The following is a 20697-nucleotide window of genomic DNA, read 5'->3' as shown; positions in this document are numbered from 1 at the left end:
CGCGGGCTCCAAGATTTAGCGCGAGTCCGGCGAGGGCGGGAAGGGGCGGGTCGAAGAGCGAGTGACGCCAGGACTGGATGCGGTGGCCTCGGGAGTCGGTCAGCAGGTGCACCGCGCTTCTTTTTCTTTAGGGCGATGTTTACAAATAAGCTGAAAAATAAGAAACGCTCGATAAGGAACTAATCAGCATGGGGAAACGGCTTGGGGCGATTGTATGTGGACAGTCCCCCCCGTTCTATCACTCATTAATTCAACATTTACTAAGCGCCTACTACGTGTGTGCCTGGGCGTCAAAACTAAACACTGGTGCTACAGCAGTAAGACGGTCCCTGACGACCTGGAACCCTCAGTCTATTCAAAGACGCAAGTAATTACAGACACAATAAGGATGATGATGGTTATGAGGAAAGCAGTGTGCGAAGAGGGTGGAACAGTGTTTTCAGAGGTCGGAGTTAAGTGTAAAGGCCAGAGATTTACAGTGCTGTCCCATATAACTTTATGCAATGATGGAAATAGCTCCATTCTGAGCTATCCGATACGGTAGCCATGAAGTTTTTGAGTACTTGAAATGTGGCTGGTGAGACTGAGAAACTGAATTTTTAATTTTATATACTTCTAATTAACTTAAATATCCACATATTGGTGGCTATCCTAGTGGATAGAGCAGTAGACTTGTCTCTCTTAAAATAGGAAACCCAAACTAGAGAAAACTCTAGTTTGTGTCTAATTTAAACTATCTCATCTGTATCCACTTTCATCCCCCAGTCTGCCATGGTGAGAAAGCAACATTACTATGAAAACCAGAAGTCGGGGACAAAAATGGAACTTATACTTCAGTTCTGTTAGCACTCATTTATTTCCTAAAGTGCTGAGCACAGGGATACAGAGATGTAAGAGAATTGATGCCAGCTCTCGGGAAACATTTAGCTCAGGGAATGGGTCGTATAAAATACAGAGGGTTTTAATATGGGGAATGTGCTGAGTTCACAAAGAGGCAGGAAGGTACAAACAGGGTTGTAGGAACCATGGGTGGACATTTGAGAGCAAATCCTTGAGAGCTGGACAGTGAAATGTGAGGAGGAATTTGATAGAGGAAACAGCAGAGGTAGGGCAGTGGAAGCACAGGACAGGAGTCCAAAGGTGAAGAAATGTGGAAGGTTCTGCCTGCAGGGGGTTAAGGGCTGGTAGGAGACAGGTTGCCCTGAATCTGGAAAGGCAAATAGGGAGTAGATTAGGAAAGTCTTTGTTTGCTTCAGTGAAGTGTTTGCACTGTATCCCACAGACACATGGGAGCCAAGGAAGTTTGTTAAACTGGAAATTAGCCCGTCAAATATGTGCTCTGCGGGATGTCCTATCAGTGAGGAGGAGTTGGTAGTAGGGATACCAGTTGGTGGTGACACCATCTGCCAGGCATGAAATAATGAAAACTATAACCTTGGTAATCTTAAATTTTAAAAATAAAATATTAATATTTTTTGAAATGATAAAAGTATTTTTATTCCATTGCCTTTACAACATTACAGGTGAAATGTAGGGTACTTCTTACAAATTGAAGCATAATTTACACATAGGAAATGGACAGATTTTAAGTGTTCAGCTGAAGCTGAATTTTTATATACGTTTACCTGTGTAATGAATTACCACCCAGATCAAGATCTGGAACATTTCCAGCTTCCCAGAGGTTCTCTCATGTCAGTATACCTTTGCCTTCCATCCTTCCCCTGAATAATTACTATCCTGACTCCTATCGCCATAGAGTAGTTTTTGTCCTTGGATTTCATATAAATGAAATCTACAGTATGTACACTTTTGTGTCTGGTTTCTTTCATTCAACATAATGTATTTGAGATTTACCTATGTTTGTGTGAGTCAGTAGTTCATTCTTTTTTGGTTTTTGTTTTTGCGGTGTAGTATTTCATTGTATGAATATACCACAAATTATCCATTCTCCTGATGATGGACATTTGCATTGTTTCCAGTTTTTAGCTATTATACATAAAGCTGCAGTGGGCATTTATGTACCTGTCTTTTGATGGATATATGTGCTTAATTCTCTTGGGTAAATATCTAGGAGCAGATTTGCTATGTCATAGGATAGGTGTATGTTGAGATTTAGTAGATATTTCAAAGCAGTTTTACAAAGTGTTTTTGATCACTTCACGTTCTCAGAAGCAACGTTTGAAAGTTCTGTTTGCTCTATAGCCTTGGCATTTTCATTCTTTTTAATTTTACCCATTCTGGCGGGTATGTTATGAAAAATAAAATAATTTTAATCCAGCATATGGAACCTGAGGCTTAGCAACTGACCTCTATCCAAGGTGAAAGCTATTAATAAGCAAGGAGATTGAATCTTAATATTTTGCCTCAGATGCTCCGTAAGAAAGTTCCAGTGGAAGGGAGCCTATCCAGCCTGGTTCAACTATCATTAACCTACTGGATAACTTATCTGGGCCTGAGTTCCCATAGCTATCAAACAAGAGAGCTAGATTCAGTCCCTCCAATGTTCTTACCAGCTACTTCTAAACTTTCCTGCGAAGAGGCCAGCTATTGTGCACACCTCTCTCCAGGGGAAATCCAGTCAGGAAAAAATTGAAATGGAGATAGGAAAGAGTAGCATCCAGGTAAACTATAAAACTAAAAGGTGGCAGAGGATATTAAAAAAAAAAAAAAGCAGAGCCCAGAGGAACTGCCTAGCTGAAGTAAGTAGGATGAGCATTTTATGACAATACTAGACAAATATAAATGTAAATTAAGCACTGTCTTTGTGTCCTGCCTCCTAAATGCTGCCCTCCCAGCCCCTGGGTCCCAGGGCCATCGCTCCCTTCTCGCCCACCGGAAGCATTTGCTGTGCGCTTGCTATGAAGGAAGCACATGCTCCGAGCTTCGGTTTGCTTCCCTGTCTCTGGGAAGTGATCACACACATCGTGTGTTCCCCTTTTTACAGAATCTTCTATTCCTGCGAAAAGTTTTAGAAAATGAGCTCGATAATTTGGCTCCTTTTGCCCTCACCCAGGATCACGCAGCCAGATACCCTTAACCAAAATCAGGTTTCGCTATTTAGACAGCACAAAGGGAGACTGACTGGCTCAGCCTAAGCATCGACTACAGAATTGTGTGCTCCCAGGTCAGGGCCCTGTCACCCCCTAACTACGCCAGGGGGGTGGGCATTGCAGTGGGTCATCCACAGCCCGTCAGGCTGCAGTTCAGAAGCATGTACAGAGATGTCCTCCCTTCAGGCTCAAACTTCCTTGGGGATGGAGGGTGGCCTTTCACCCCATTCAGTTTGACCTACCTGGTAATTCCTGGCTCTCTGGGCCGCCCACGTAGTTGCCAGGTACAGACACTTGTAAGTATGCTGGCACAGTGGGAGGAATAATAATATATCTCTCTGTATGTATGTATGTTTATATGTCATAAAATATTACTGGAAAGTATATATGCCAGAAACCAACACCAGTGTCTTTTTTTTTTTACTTTTTTTTTTAATTTATTGGGGTGACAATTGTTAGTAAAACTACATAGATTTCAGGTGTACAATTCTGTATTACATCATCTATAAATCCCATTGTGTGTTCATCACCCAGAGTCAGTTCTCCTTCCATCACCATATATTTGATCCCCCTTACCCTCGTCTCCCACCCCCCCACCCCCCAACACCAGTGTCTTGTGGAGAAGGAAACTGGGTGACAGGAGAACCAGGATGGAAGAAAATTTTCTCTATACACTTTTATACTTTAAAATTGTTGAGTCATTTGATAGTATTACCTACTCAAAAACTTAAATATGAAAAAAAAATCAAGGGAAAAGGCCCTTTTTTATTATTTCAGCTTGATTTGTACTATGCCCCCAAAAAGGGAAAAAATTGGGGAAGTGGAAAAACAAACTAGCCCACCATATCCTGTAGTCAACTTAGGGTGTCCGATATATGCTTGTGATCCTTTTTCTCAGCTAGATTATAAATCTCCCTAGAACACAAACTGCCTCCTGTAGCATCTAACAACACAATGTATTTCAGAAAGTAGATGCTTAAAATATATTTATTGATGCTAATGCCCAGTGCTAAAAAAAGTTAGTGAAATTGGCACACTTATGCTGAATATAGCTAAGGACAAGATGAGTTCGTGGAATCATTTTGGAAAGCAATTTTGCAATACATAGCAAGGAAAACAGCGATGTGTATGCCGATTGGCCTAGTAATTTCCTATTTGGGATTTTATTCTAAAATAATTTCAAGGAAGGAAGATATACATATGAAGATATTTATGGTGTTCCATGATGAGACGTTGGAAATTACACAAGGAGAATGACCAAATGAATTGTAGTATAACTACTCAATGGAGAAACTATACAGTTGTGTAACATGGTGAATTAGAAACCAGCAATATTAAAAATGTTTATGATAAAAAAAAATACAAAAATTCTGATTACAACTTTTATAGTGGTAAGATACTGGGAAGTAACTTGCGTTTTTGTTTTCCTCCTTTATAACCCTTGATCCTTCCCAATTTAGGGAGCTAGCATGAGACAACCATTGCTTTCTGGGAGTTGTAATGGTGGGACCAGCAAACACAGACATCACATTCCTCTCTTTTAAGCCCAGCTGCGCATGCAAGGCAGGAAATATTTGGAATAATATGCAAACTAAATAAAAATTATCCAAGGAGGGGACGGAGGGGAAAGTCAAAAGGGAGCCTGAAAAGGAGCCTGAATCTTGCCCTCACCTCCCCTTACGGGCTTCCCCAAAGCTGAGGGGCCTAGTAGATCCCTCACCCCCATGACAGTTTGGGGAGCTAGGAAAAGACCCATGCTCATGCCCAGGCATTAGTGCAAGGCCCTAGAGAAGCAGTATCTTAGTGTAACAGCAGTGAGTGGAGATGGAAGTTGAGGCTGGCAAGAGAGGGCCTGAGACTTCCTGGGTGTGAGTGTAGGTTCAGGAGAGCATCTGAGAAGGGCTAGCAGTTGGGGCAAAGAGGAACAGAGTGTAGACTGACAACTGGAGACTGATGGATAACATATTTAATTGGGTACATCCTGGGGAGAAAGGTCACACCTGATTAGCTGGCATATTCTTTTTCTAGGGCTGCTATAACCAAGTACCACAAACCAGGTGGTACTTAAAACAATAGACATTTATTCTCTCACAGTTCTGGAGGCTAGAAGTCCCAAATCAAAGTGTTGGTAGGATTATGCTCTAAAGACTCTAAGGAAGGGCCGGCTGGTGGCTCAGGCGGTTGGTGCTCCATGCTCCTAACTCCGAAGGCTGCCGGTTCGATTCCCACATGGGCCAGTGGGCTCTCAACCACTGGGTTGCCGGTTCGATTCCTTGACTCCCGCAAGGGATGGTGGGCTGTGCCCCCTGCAACTAAGACTGAAAGGACAACAACTTGACTTGGAAAAAGTCCTGGAAGTACACACTGTTTCCCAATAAAGTCCTGTTCCCCTTCCCCAATAAAATTAAAAAAAAAAGACTCTAAGGAAGAATCCTTCCTTGCCTCTTCCTAGATCTGGTGGTTGCTGGCAATCCTTGGTGTCCTTTGACTTGTACCAGCATCACTCCAATCTCTGCTTCTGTTGTCATATGGCCTGCTCTGTGAGTGTGTCTGTGTGCCTATGTCTTCACATGGCCTTCTTAAAAGGACACCAGTTGTTGGATTTGGGGCGCACTCTAATAGGATCTCATCTTAACTAATTATATCTGCAAAGACTTTATTTCCACACAAATTCTCGTTAGAGGTGCTGGGTGGACACTCATTTTGGGATGACTCTATTCTAACCAGTACAGCTGGGATAAAGGACATCTTAGCAGATCCTGGTATAGACCAGGCACTGGCCATCATCCCCTCCACCAGGGAGGATCCTGAATTGAATGACTGCGTTTGCCTGGAATTAATCAAGATTATACTTTTTACTATGAAGTGAAATGGGTCAAATAAACACAGGTGAGTTGAATGATAGAAAAACTAAAGAAATTAAATGTATGTACACATATGTATATGGCTTGAAAATGTTGCTCCTGTTACATATATAAAATATGTCTACAAAACAAAAAAGTTATGGTAGGATATGGAATTATTGGTGGATTTTTCTTTAATGATGTCAGAAAGTTGTGTTTACACTACATTCCAATTAAAAGTTTGTTGTTGGGTGGAGGTGGTGCAGGTAGTGCTGTCCAACAAGGCTTTGGCCATGCCCTCTGGGAAGCCAGGGTTCCCCGAGTTTTCTCTTCCTTTGATCTGGGTGATCTGGGTCATGTTCTGGGTCATGCTCTAAATCCAGGAAGATATTAGTGCATGTTGCTGATTGATTGAGGTCCTCAGAAGCCTCCCATCCTTTCCTGTTCTGGAAAGATCACAAGGCATTCTGCTAAGACTCAGATATGCTTTGGTTCAAGCCTTTGCCTATGAGGCCTATGTGGATACATGAAAGGCTGCCAGGGTCCCTAGTGGAGATGTTCCCCTACAGCTTTCTCAGGGTTTGAGGCTTTATTTTTTTTATTAGGAAATATTGGGGAACAATGTGTTTTTCACTGTTTTTCCAGGAACCATCATTTTTTCAGGAGCCATCAGCTCCAAGTCAAGTCGTCATTTTTTTTTCAATCTAGTTGTGGAGGGCGCAGCTCACTGGCCCATGTGGGAATCGAACTGGCAACCTGGGTGTTATGAGCACTGCGGTGCTGTGCTCTAACCAACCGAACCAACAGGCCCACCCAGGGTTTGAGGCTTTTTAAGCCTGCCCTAAAGAAAGAAAATGAGACCGAAAACCAAGAAATCTGAATTCAAATCTAGTTCAATCCAAAGTGAGCCATATGACTTTTAAAGCAACTCCTTTACGTCCTTGAGGTTTGTTTTGTAAAATCCATAAAATTATATATTTTTTTGTTTTGGGGGCGGTCTGTCCCCCCTTATTATAATGTAAACTGCATAAACACAGGGGTTTTGCCTGCTTTGGTCACTATTGTAGCCCCAGTGCCTAGAACAGTGACAGGTACACAGCAGAGATTCAATAAACACTTGTTGGATGAATGAAATGAAGTGCAAGATATTCCATTATATTTTGTTAGTAAATACAGTTATATTCAAAGCCTGAAAATCTGCTTTCAAGTCATGTGCAGAAAATTCATAGAGGAGTCCCAGTGAAAATGACTGTACCTTTCTTTTAGGGGAGCTTAACTTTAAAAAGCCTGAGGGAAGACTTTTTTAATCTCAGAGTGAATAATTACATACTGAGGAGTGGAACAGAGCACCCAAACGAATCTTTTATTAGTGCTATTATGATAAATCCTAATGACATACACCTCTGACACATGGTTCCTTGTAATAATAGAAATAGGGGAGGCCCAGCTTCTCCACGGTTTTGTTTTACACCCACCACTTCCCCAGTCATCTCCCCAGGCTCCCTTTTCCTCTCAGCCAATGTAATGGTGTATACCAGGAAAGAAATGGAGAGTCAAGAGTCCTGCCTCTGGTTCTGATTATAGCAAGGCACTCACTTCTCTGCCCTGGGCCCCAGTTTCTCCATCTTCATGTGTTAGAGTGACACACATGGTTTTCCTTAATTGCAACTAAGTGACGTGTGATATCTCTTACAGATAAAGAAACCGTGGCTCAAAGAGACTGAGAGATCTGCTGAAGATCGCTAATTAGTTACGAGAGCCAAGCTTTCTGACTCCAAGTTCAGGTTTCTTTTCACTATAACAATGAGACACTCAGAGGATCCCCAGCGCCCTAGTCCCTTCCCTCGCTACATCGTCTCCTTGAAGGAGCAGGGATTTTTTGCCTGGCTTGCTCCTTGCTTCAATCTCAGCGCCTACAACCCAGCCAGGCACAGAGCAGGGACTCAATATATATTTGTTGAATGAAAGAAATGGATGAGTAGAGACATGCTACATACAATTCGTCCTCTAACTTCCAGCAAGTCGCTTGCCCCTTTCTGAATTTTATCTGTGTCCCACACTCCCGCCCAATCTCCTTCCCGCGCCTGGTTCGCTCCTCCGACCACTAGATGGCACTGTCGTAACGGACCCCACCCAGCAGGGCGCGGCGTCCTTCTTGGCCCCGCTGCGTCTTCTCCGGTCGGAGGATAGGCCGCCAGCAACCGGAAGTTCCGGAGCCGCCGCCGCCGCCGCCGCCGCCGCTGCCGCTGCCGCTGCAGCTTTTTAAGTGCCGTGTTCGCCACCTGGGTTGCCACCGGCGCCGTCACCGAGGAAGTCGCTGCAGCCGGGTCGGGAGTGGAGGCGGCGCGGCATGAAGCGGCGCAGGCCCGCACCGTAGCACGCGCCGGGACGGTCCGGGCGGGGCCGGGGCGGGGAAGGTGCAGTATCCGCCCCCTCTCCTTCCTCTTCGCCCGCGAGGCCTGAACCCCAGTCCACCCAGGCCTCGTCCGCCACACGGAGGGGCCGCCCCTTGCGTTCTCACGGTTAGGGGTGTACCTGGTGCGCCGCCCCTCGCGAACCAGAGCCGGTGGTCGGGCCCCACTTGCCGGAAGAGGAAGCTGAGGCTTGAAATTCCGAGTCAACCAACGTTCACTAGGAGCCCCCTGAGCGCTGGCCTCCGGACTTCCACGTCCGTTATCTTAATTGAGCCGCGCTGGGGTTGGGAGCCGGGTATTGTCCGGGCTTACCGGTGAGGAAATGGAAGCCCACGGAGGCGAAGGGATTTGCCTAAAGCCCGACTGTGGCAGATCAGATTTGGACTGAGATTTTCTGGTTTCCCAACTGGTGTTCTTTTCCTTTTCCCGATTCGCTTCAAGTCGATTCCCTCCTTGCTCGCTGGCCCCCTCTCATTCTGTTTCACCCACCCGGGACATGGTAGATATTTTCCTTTTTAAAATCTTTGCTCACACACTTTTCTCCTAAGACTTCTGTGACTTGTTCCCCACCCCCCACCCCCTTCTCGACATTCTCTGCTTGTTACATCTTTCCTCTGCACTTAATAGCTTTCAAGATCTTGGCCCGCTCTCTGATAATGAACTTATCAGCTAGCTGTAGACCCTGAAGAGTGAAATAGTTAGGCTTCAATGAGGCTTGGGGAGTATAAGTGGATGACTTTATTTGGCCCTTAGATTAAAAGTTAAGATACGACATTTCAGTGGGTTCAAATTTAAGAGTCCTGACTGAAGCTATTTTCTAATCCACCATGCTCTTCTCTGAGTGAAGGGCTTAGTGCATGGAAAGGTGTCTTGATACCTTTGTACATTTGTTGCGGTACTAGCATAACTTCACCATTTTTCCTCTCTTTGCTGTTCAGCTTTTCTCGCCCCATCTCATCACCTGCTTGGGCTAGGAGAGCCCAAAATTAAAACTGATAACAAGTAACAGGTGTAATCACAGATTCTCCTTTTAAAAAAAGAATTTTTTTTAATGTAGTAAAGCCAGAATTTCAACAACCTTAACGCTTCCTTTTCCAGAAAAGTTACCTTAGTTATTTTCGGAATGTATGTGGAAAGAAGCATAAGTGGAATGCATTTAAAATGCATAGTACATTCTGGTGAAAATTTTAAGGTGTTAAATGTAAGTTGGTCCGCTTTACACAAAAATGGCGTGATCTATTATTATAGGTTATTCTACTGAGTCTTTTGTTTCCAACCAGCTCAATGTGCCTATGTAAAAATAACGCAAATGTGTTTGTTATGTAAAAGAGGAACAGTACCATGCACATAGAAATAAATTTTGTTAATCATCTGTCATTTTTGAGGATTTGCAATAACCAGTGAATAACCCCACATCTATATGCCTTTTATACTTTTTAAAGTTTTTCCCTGATTTTCCTTTTAATGTACATCTGGATGTCAGGATTTACACTATTGTTAGGATATTTTTTTGAATAAATTGGGCTATACATTTCTGAAATAATATAATTTTATAATTTTAATCTAAAATGCAGATACAAAATAAGCATTACATGTTAACCAAAAAGACTATTTCTGTACCAGTTTTAAGTACTACCTGTGACTTTCTAAATTTAATCTTTTTGGCTACATGTGATTCATTTTAATAATGATCAACAACCTTATATCTTATTTTATTATTCCTGGTGAGCAGGATTGGATGGTGAGAAAAGGAAAGACTCCTGTGAGAAGAGAGCAGGATGAGCAGAAGGATCTATGCTTGAAGTTGAGTCACTTGAAAAAGATCTCTTTGAATGTGGAGGAGATCTGAGCAGATGAAAATACAATCAGGTAGGCATCAGGAAAGAGCCTTAAGTGAGAGTTAAGTGGGGCAGTGAAATATATGCGCCGTGCTGAGAAAATTAGAAAATACGTTAACCCTATTTTCTAATTTTTGAAATTAGAAAACTTGGGTCACATGTTTTGAGAATGTATTTGTATGTAAGGTTTTGGAAGTCTGGACATTAAATCACTTAGTTACATATCTGTGTAAATTACTAAAATTAGATATTAGGTTATCCTAGGAAATGCAGGATATACATTTACTATAAACAGAGAAATGGTAGTATCTTCTGAACTGTAAAATTTGTGTGTGTGTGTAGAAAGACAGAAATAGTCCAGGGACCTAGTAAAATTTAGGAATACCAGATAAGTTTGCTTAAGTGCAAGCTAATGCAACTTACATAAGAGATGTCAAGCAAATTAAGATAACTCAAGAAGCTGGGCAATAAGAATACAGAAGTCTGCTTAGCTCCCTGTCCTATTCCCTAGCCCTGTTCTCGGAGATCCAAATTGAATACAGAAGTTGAGAAAAAGGAGTCCATTTGTGTAGCTGCGTCTCTCCATTAGAAATAAAACTAGATCCACTGACTATTTGATATAAAGTAGGCCTCCACTAGATTTTAGGTGGCCAAACAACCACCACTGTCATGTACTGACACGTAGTAGTGCACTGAATACCAGTTGAGCTAAATGACTTTTTTTTAAATAAGTTTTATTGGGGAATATTGGGGGACTATGTTTCTCCAGGGCCCATCAGCTCCAAGTCATTGTCCTTCAGTCTAGTTGTGGAGGGTGCAGCTCAGCTCCAAGTCTAGTCGCCGTTTTCAATCTTAGTTGCAAGGGGCTCAGCCCACCATCCCATGTGGGAATTGAACCGGCAACCTTGTTGAGAGCTCACACTCTAACCAACTGAGACATCCGGGTGCGCCCTAAATGACTTTTTTCCCTGTTGAGCTGTTTGGATTTTAATCATTAGTGATAAACGCCCAGTTGTAATAATATTACAAGTTGTACACAATATAAAGATGTAATAACATTACAAGTTATATACTTGATAAAACTCGAATGGCTTTTCTGGCCGCTTTTGCTATTACATTAAAAATGTTAGTATAGTTCACTGTAGCATGAAAAAAGACACTATCCTGACCACACAGTTCGGTTCAGTTTACGTGTCATAATGCATGCCTGATGGACTAATTCACAACCCACACCTGCTGATTACTTTTTCTCTGTGGTTGTTAGTTCTTACCATGGACTTCTGTTAACCTGTCATATTGAGCTTTAAAAAAGACATTATATTAAATATACAGCCATGTATTGATTGTTGTTCTAGAAGTAGTTAATAGTTATGTGAAATTGGTTGCATAAATGCAATCTTGCAGGTCCACAAGTTTTTGACATTTACTAGTTCAAAAAGAGCAGACTGCCCCAGAATTTCTGTTTATGTTGCTTCTTTCTTGCAATGTCATAAATAATGCATGTCAGAATATCACACAATGGCTTATAGTAACACTTCTCTGAGACTTTGCTCCTGTTACATTTAAATATTGCAATAGCTAAAAAAAAAAAAAATACATCCTCTTCTGGTTTTGTAAAATGAAACATTAATAGATGAAATATTAACACTGTTTGGGGTTGAACTGGTAAATTGGTCTCAGACTTTTATCAAAATATTGATAGTACAAATGTCAAATGTTTTCTGCATCAAATATTTCGACTAAAGCCACTTGAAGATAATATTTTTCTCCTCGCTTAATCATGAGAGTAAAACTTGTATAATCTGTAATAATAGTCACATAAATTCCTTATAGTGTAGAGTTACCACAAGTGATCATAAAATAGTGGTGTCTAGGCAAGAGCAGAAGACAGAAAAATTTACCAGCCAGTTAAGTCTTGTTGCTCGCTGTTCCAATGAAAAGGAAACAGTATTATCTTGGATAAATGTTCTAGGAAGATTATTACAAGTACATTATTTGCAACAATTTTATTACTGTTCTAATTGCTCATGATTATTTCTGTTAGGTGAAGAAATCCGCATTTATTAAATGTGTCACCTTTTTTAAGTGCAAAAACACTTAACTCCCTTGGCACATTTAGCTTCACAATTGACATGTTCTTGGATGGAGCATAGCAGCCAACTGGCATATGGCCTGTTTCCTTCCAGTGTGGGAAAGAAAAAAGGAATTTTGGCAAGAGATACCTAAGGAGAACCTTTTATGAAAGTTCCCAAAGGGACTTATAGTCACTGTGAAATAGACGTGACCTCAATTTTTTTAAAAAAATCTCATTTTCAAACTGAACACAGAGAAGGGGGAGCTATACTTTTCTTACTAGATTTCGTTGCAGCTGTGCTGAAAAATTTTTTCTTGCCTTCTTGGGGAGTGAAGGTTGCTATCAGACTGTCATTCTGATTAATATAAAAAAAGGCAGGCCTGTGAACAACTTCATGTGCTTTGTTTTTCTAGGAAAATGCAACATGGCAGCAGCAATGGAAACAGAACAGCTGGGTGTTGAGATCTTTGAAACTGCAGAGTGTGAGGAGAATATTGAATCACAGGATCGGCCTAAATTGGAGCCGTTTTATGTTGAGCGATACTCCTGGAGTCAGCTTAAAAAGCTGCTTGCTGATACCAGAAAATATCATGGCTACATGATGGCTAAGGCACCACATGATTTTATGTTTGTAAAGAGGAATGATCCAGATGGGCCTCATTCGGACAGAATCTATTACCTTGGTGAGTATGAAGTCACAGTTTCGGAGAGGAAATGCTTTCTTGATTCAGACTGAGGCTAGATACAATTTGCACTCATATTTTGGTGAATAAATAAATGAGTCTGATGGTTCCATTAAAGGGGGAAAAAACTACTTTGAAAAACTTCAGTTTTGGTGGTCTTTTAATTTTGGTTTGTCGCATTAACTTGATTTTACTAATAGATAACAACTCATGAATTGATCATGAGCTTAGCTTCAGAGTCAAAGTTAAAGATGCCAGAAATTACTTCTTCCTAAAGCTAGTTCAAAATGCCTTTCCTGAGGAATGGTCACATGAGGAACATAAACCAACCATTGGTTTGTTCCCATCTCAACAGCTACTGCTTTCATTTTTTTAAACCAAGGCCGCTTTTGGTCTTTTTCCTGAGTCCATTCACTCCAGATTTAAGGTCTTTCCAAATTAAATATATTAAACCGCTGGTTTACTTTTTTGTTTATTAAAATTTTAAACATTGGCTTCCTCCCAATTATATAATTAAGTATAATTATATAATACTTATTAACATATATACAATAAGACATATAATTATACTTATATGATACTCCCAATTATATAAGCATAGTTTAAATATATATATAAACATATATATATATTTACATTATACTTATATAATTATTTTTTATTTTTTAAGGAGATATTTCCTGCAGGAGTCAGTAATTATAGAGTCATTCTTTTTTAACAATTCCAGAGTACTTCATTATATAATTGTGCCATATTTTACTTAATCGGACCTCTAATAATGGACATTTAGGTTTACTATTTTGCTGTTAGAAAAGATGAGGTAACAGATACCACTGTATTAGATCATTTTGTACATGTCTGAATTTATTTGTAGGACTAATTCCAAAGAGTGGAATTGCTGGGACAAAAGGTGCATGTATTCTGAATTTTGATCGATATTGCCAAATTGCTCCTCCAGTGAGGTTATAGAGTTTATATTCCTATCAGCATTGTATCTGAATATCTACTGGGGGTGCCAAAAAAATGTATACACGTTTTAAGAGATGTTACCTACGTATTACTTTTCGAAGTTTAATTGAATTATGGTAGCAATGTGTGTATGTTGTATGATGTTTGCTCAAAAGATGGCGTTAATCAAATGAATGTTAGCGTCACCATCAGACAGGCAGGACAGTCAAAGAAAAGGGCGGAAGCACAGTTGTCATTCAAGGAGTGCAAGACCATTTTTAAGTGGTATTTGAAATTCGAGAACATTGTGGAAGTACAACGACAGTGAAAGTGTGAGTATGCAACAGAACCTCCAAAACGCCTAACAATTGGCAGCATTCGTGATGAGTTTGAGACGCATGGTACTGTGTGAAGAAATTGAAGTGACATGCACAGTGATACAAATGGACACCTTGGTCAACATTGCTCAAGTAGCAGTTCACCGTAATCAGAAGTGTCTGGAGGCTGATGGTAACCATTTTGAGCACCTCTTGTAATTGTGACTTGTATTCATCTTTTGTTGTTGGTATATGTTGCATATTACAATTTTAATACAGTTTTTATTTCTTAAAATATGTATACATTTTTTTGGCACCCGCTGTATTTCTCCACACTTGTCCCAATAGTTGAGTAATCAAAATTTTTTTCTCTCTCCCAGTCTGACTAGTGAACAGCAGTCTCTCATTGTAGTTTTTTTTAATTACTATTTTTTTACTTGAAGTATAATTGACATATGACATTAGTTTCAGGTGTACCACGTAATGATTCAATATTTGTATACATTGCAAAATGATCACCACATAAGTCTAGTTAACCTTTGTCTCCTTATGTAGGTAACAAAAATTTTTTTCTTGTGATGAGAATTTTTAAGATCTACTCTGTTAGCAACTTTCCAATATGCAATATAGTATTATTAAGTACACCATGCTGTACATTATATCCCCATATCTGATTGTAGTATTAATTTGTATTCCTCTTATGAATGAGGTTGAGCATCTCTTCACATATTTAAAAGACATTTGTATTTCCTTTTCTGTGACCCATTCATACTTGTCTTTTTTATTGGGTTGTCGGTGTTTTGCTTATTGACTTAAGGCTTTTTTTGTATAATGAGGGGTTTAACCCATCGCGGTATTTTCCCCTGAGGCTTTATTTGTCTTTTGCCTTTAGTGACTTTTGCCATATAGATATTTGTGTGTTTTTTGGGGGAGGCAGATTAGTTCAATTTTTAGTTTTCTGTAATTTTACATCATATCTAGAAAGGCTTTCCCAACTCCAAGATTATAGTTTTAAAAAGCTTTATATATTTTAGATGTTCTGTTTTGTTTCATTGATCTGTCAAATCAAGTGCCAATACTATGCTGCTGCTTCTGTCACTATTATTATCATAACTCTAGATGTTTTACTGTTTGACAGCAATAGTCATGCTTCATCACTCTTTTTCATAATTTTCTTGACTATTTTTGTTTGCTTGTTTTTCTGTGAGAACTTAAAATTTGTTTGTATAGTGCCTTCTTCCCAATCCTGTTTATACTGTTTAAGATTTATATTATATTTATAAAGTTAGGAAAATTGACGATCTTTAAAATGTTGGGCTGATTTCTAGAAAGTTGTATGCCTTTTCATTTGTACCAGTCTCTTATATTCATCTGAATTTTAGTTTTTTTCTATATAAATCCATTACTTTAAAAAATTTAATTATACTTTGAACATCAATTAATACTAGTATGTCATCACACTAAGAAAAGTTTAAGAAAAGTTTAGGAAAAGAAAGGGCTAAAGGAAAATGTGGCTATTTGAGGGCTCATCTCCAACCTTTGAGAGGGTTAGCATGGAAGTTACCATGATGCCCTTCCATAAACTACCTTCTCTGCCATTACAAGAAATACTAGGCTGAGTATCTGTTCCACCAGAGAGTTTCTTGTTCTAACTGTGTGATTTATTTTTTCGTTTCTTAACTCTCTCCTAGCTTTTTTGGAAGTGATATCGTTCTAGCACCTTTTAGAGTAGAAGGGCTTTGTTTTTCTTTGAGTTTTCTTTGGTTCTCATCTTCAAAACCATACTGTCTTTCTATTAGTTCTCTTTTATATATAGCTCATTCTACACTGCTGTGATCTTCCCATTCAGTTATTGCATCATTTCACAGAATAGACCTGGCTTCTACTGAGTATAGACCTCTTTCCTTCACCCTTCCCCAATAAAGGACAAAGATTTTTGGCCAGTCAGATTCTGCGTTGTTTTAATAGGAGTACACTTTCCTTTGAAACTTAGTGATTACAGTTATAAGATTTTTATAATGAAGAAAAACTAAAATTTCACTAGACCTATGTATATTTCTAAATAAGTAATGATTCAGAAAAAGAAAAAATTTAATCTGAAGTCACAAAGCACACTCATTTGGAATCTCATGAGTGTGTTGCCAATTTGTAAGATACTAACAATTTTATGTTTGTTTTGAGAGTGACTAAGATCTGACTATCAAAATGAAACCCTGAACATTTTTCTGTGAAGCCCAGGTTTTATTGAAGAAAATCCTATGGCATATGGCATGTGCATTTCCTACTTGTTGACATTCATTATGGATCCCATAGAGTACAGAATTTCACAGTATCTAGAGGGCACTATATACTACTACAATTGTAGTAGATCACTATTTTTTTAAATGGTGAAAAATGATTGTTTCTCTTACAGCTATGTCTGGTGAGAACAGAGAAAACACACTGTTTTATTCTGAAATTCCCAAAACCATCAACAAAGCAGCAGTCTTAATGCTCTCTTGGAAGCCTCTTTTGGATCTTTTTCAGGTAGGATTAGACATTGTTATTCCTGTGGTTTGGTGTATGTTTTCAGATACGGCATTTATTTAGAGGTTGAAATTCAACTGGGGTTTTATATTTGAAGTAGATATGAATCAAAAGGAATTAAAACATGTTTTTGCATTTGTGATCCTTAAATTCCATTTAATTCTTAATATCTGAAACTAAGGGATATTACAATTCACATATTTTTAACTGCCTTTCCCTTTTATAAACTTGCTAGTTACGTAATTCCCACATTTGTGAGGAGGAATTGTTTACATGAAAGAACATATTGCCAGAAAGCTTTCTATTTCAATCTTAATTGAATTTGTTGTTCTGATACTTAGTAATAACATTAATGTAAGGGTTAAATAAAGGTACTAAGTTCAGTTTTTGTTTCCAAATAGTATAATTCAATTTATAGAAAATCAAAGCTTAGGTTTTTTTCTTTACTTCAATATTTTATGTTTAGATAAAATGTAAAGTAGTTGAGAACATCCCAAGAACAAGAGGATAGTTTGGGTGTGATTGATTGCTCTTCTGGTTCTCATTTATTATTTTTGCATTGAATATTTCCTTAACTAAAATGTGATATTTCTCTTAGGAATTAAAAAAAGGTAACTTCCATGACAACTAATCATTTTGACTGCAACTATTACAATGGGTGTTGTTTTTATATAGGTTTGTGACTTTTCTTTAAAACAGAAAACCAATTCCTTATTCTAAGAACAGTGAGTTGAACTAAAATAGTTTTCTCATGGAACAGTTGGCAAATTAGTGAGTCAAGGTTTTTTTTTAACTTTCATTATGGAATATTCAAATCATACAAAAGTAGAATTACATGTGAACTAGTTTCAACAATTATCAAATCTTGGCCATCAGTATTTCATTGCAGTTCTGCCAGACCCCCTCACAATCCCTACCCTTGACTTCTCAGATTATGTTAAAGCAGATCCCAAATGTGACATTGTGTCATATACTTAAATAAAAGTTTTAAAAAAACACAAAACATTGTACTGAAATACACACAATATAAAATTTACCAACTTAACCATTTTTTAAGTATACGTTAGTGTACATCAGTGGCATTAAGTACATTAACAGTGTTGTGCAACCATCACCACCTTACATCCACAGAACTCTTTTCGTCTTGAAAACTAACTGTACCAATTAAACACTAACTTCTCATTACCCCTCCACTGAGCCGCTGGCAACCACCATTATGCTTTCTGTTCTTATGAATACTACTACTCCAGGTATCGCATATAAATGGAATCATATAGTGTTTATCCTTTGTGACTGTCTTACTTCACTTACCATAATGTCCTTAAGGTCCATCCGTGTTGTAGCATGTGTCAGAATATTCTTTTAAAGGCTGAATGATATTTGGTTGTACATATATACCACATTTTGTTTATTCACTTATCCATTAATAGACTTCTGGGTGGCTTCCCCCTTTTGGCTGTTGTAAATAATGCTGCTATGAACATAGGTATACAAATATCTTTTCATGTCACTGCTTTCAATTTTTTTTTTTAATTAAAGTTTATTGGGGTGACAATTATTAGTAAAGTTACATAGATTTCAGGTGTACAATTCTGTATTACATCATCTATAAATCCCATTGTGTGTTCACCACCCAAAATCAGTTCTCTTTCCATCACCATGTATTTTGATCCCCTTGCTTTCAATTCTTTTAGGTATATATACCCCAGAAGTGGAATTGCTGGATCATATTTGAGAAAACACCGTACTGTTTTTCCATAGCAACTGCACCATTTTACATTCCCATTAGCAGTGCACGAGTGTGAGATGGTAGCTCATTGCAGTTTTGATTTCCATTTCCCTAATAGTGGTATTAAGCATCTTTTCTTGTGTTTATTATCCATTTGTAAATCTTCTTTGGAGAAATATCTGTTCAAGTCTTTTGCCCATTTCTTAATTGGGATGTCTGGGGTTTTTTTGTAGTTTACTTTTTTAATAGTGTCCTGTTTCAATACGCACCGCCAAAAGGATATGTCCAAGTCCCAAAGGTGTCTGAATGTGACCTTATTTAGAAATAGGGTCTTTGCAGATGTGATTAAGGATCTCAGGATAAGATAATCCTGGATTTAGGGTAGGCCCTAAATTCAATAATTGGTATTTTTTTATGTAATCTTTTTTTTTAATAGTACATTTTGTGTTATGTATATCACAATTTTTTTTTTTTTTTAGATTTTATTGGGGAAGGGGAACAGTACTTTATTGGGGAACAGTGTGTATTTCCAGGACTTTTTTTCCAAGTCAAGTTGTTGTCCTTTCAATCTTAGTTGTGGAGGGCGCAGCTCAGCTCCAGGTCCAGTTGCCATTGCTAGTTGCCCACCACCCCTTGCAGGAGTCGAACCGGCAACCTTGTGGTTGAGAGGATGCACTCCAACCAACTGAGCCATCCTGGAGCTCAGCGGCAGCTCAGCTCAAGGTGCCGTGTTCAATCTTAGTTGCAGGGGGCGCTGCTCACCATCCGTAGCGGGAAATTGAACTGGCAGCCTTGTGGTTGAGAGCCCACTGGCCCATGTGGGGATCGAACCGGCAGCCTTCGGAGTTAGGAGCATGGAGCTCTAACTGCCTGAGCCACCGGGCCGGCCCCAATAATTGGTATTTTTATCAGAGAAAGGAGAGGGAGCTTTAAGACAAACAACAGAGGGTGGGGGCCAGGTTAGAGTTTAGTTGCCACGAGCCAAGGAACCCCCGGAGCCACCAGAAGCTGGAAGAGGCAGGGAAGTATTTTTCCCTGGAGACTTTGGAGGAAGCCTGGCCTTCCTGACACCTTAATTTTGGGCTTCTGTCCTCCAGAACTGAGAGAATAAATTTCTGTTGTTTTCAGCCACCAAGTTTGTGGTCATTTATTACAGCAGAACTAAGAAACTAATACATGTCCTTTGATGCACAAAGTTTTAAATTTTGATGAAGTCCAGTCGATCTACTTTCTTCTTTGATTGCTTATGCTTTTGGTTTCATAGCTAAGAAACTGTTGCTTAAGCCAAGGTCATGCAGATTTTCATCTGTTTTCTTATATAAGAGTTTTATACTTTTAGCTCTTACAGTTAAGTCTTTGATCCATTTTGAGTTAACTTTGTATATAGTGTGAGATAGGGGTCCAAATTAATTCTTTTACTTATGGAATCCAGTTATCCTAGCACCATTTTGAAAGGCTATTTTTTCCCCATAGAGTGGCCTTAGCACGCTTGTTGAAAGTCAATTGACCATAAATATATCGATTTATTTCTGGACTCTCAATTCTATTCAGTGGCCTACATGTCTATCCATATGCCAGTACCGTGCTATCTTGATTAATGTAGCTTTGTACTAACTTTTGAAATTAGAAAAGGAGAGTCCTCCAACATAGTTCTTTTCCAAGGTTGTTTTGAAATTTCATAGGAATATTAAGATCAGCTTATCCATATCTGCAAAAAAGGCGGTTGTAACTTTGATAGGCATTCTATTGGATCTCTAGCTCAATCTGGAGTGCATTGCCATCTTTATCATCTTAAGTCTTCCAATCCATAGACACGGGCTGTCTTTCCATTTATTCATATCTTTTTAAATGTTTTCAACACTGTTTTATAGTGTTCTATATACAAGTCGAGCACTTGATTAAATTTGTTCCTCCGTATTTTATTCTTTTTGATGGTATTTTAAATGGAGTTTTTAAATTTCATTTTCAGACTGTTCCATTACTAATATACAGAAATGCAGCTGATATTTGTATATTGATCTTGTATCCTGCAACTTTGCTGAACACATTTATTAGCTCTATATTTTTTTTTAAGATCTTTTAGGGTTTTCTATATATATGATATCATTTTGCCTGTGAATAGGTAGTTTTCCTTCTTCCTTTCCAGCCTGGAAGCTTTTTTATTTTTTGCCTAATTGCTCTGGCTAGAATCTCTAGAACAATGTTGAATAGTAGTGATAAGAGCAGACATCCTTTCTTTTTCCTGATTTTGAGAGGAAAACTTTCAGTTTTTACT

General features: G+C 39.0%; 1 protein-coding gene across 5 annotated transcripts in view; it reads left to right on the top strand.

Annotated features, from left to right (window-relative positions):
* Positions 1 to 8079: 8079 nt before the first annotated feature.
* Positions 8080 to 20697, top strand: part of DPP8 (dipeptidyl peptidase 8) — a 51976-nt gene continuing 39358 nt past the window's right edge. For 4 of the 5 annotated variants that reach the window (XR_012494711.2, XM_074327555.2, XM_019725578.3 and 1 more), the window contains exons 1-4: positions 8080 to 8310; positions 10040 to 10176; positions 12633 to 12902; positions 16581 to 16693. Coding sequence is in view for 4 of the 5 variants with exons in the window: in XM_074327555.2 (XP_074183656.2) it covers positions 10140 to 10176; positions 12633 to 12902; positions 16581 to 16693 (420 nt within the window). In the remaining variant the exon portion in view is untranslated. Of the gene's footprint in view, positions 8311 to 8346; positions 8622 to 10039; positions 10177 to 12632; positions 12903 to 16580; positions 16694 to 20697 lie in introns of those variants that run through there. The other variant, XM_019725577.3, reaches the window with a different exon arrangement.

Source organism: Rhinolophus sinicus, chromosome 3 (genome assembly GCF_057876585.1).
Source record: "Rhinolophus sinicus isolate RSI-liver-muscle chromosome 3, RSI-T2T, whole genome shotgun sequence".
Classification (NCBI taxonomy): Eukaryota; Metazoa; Chordata; class Mammalia; order Chiroptera; family Rhinolophidae; genus Rhinolophus; species Rhinolophus sinicus.
The sequence above is the reverse complement of the archived record's forward strand: the minus strand, read 5'-3'. Positions and strand labels throughout refer to the sequence as shown.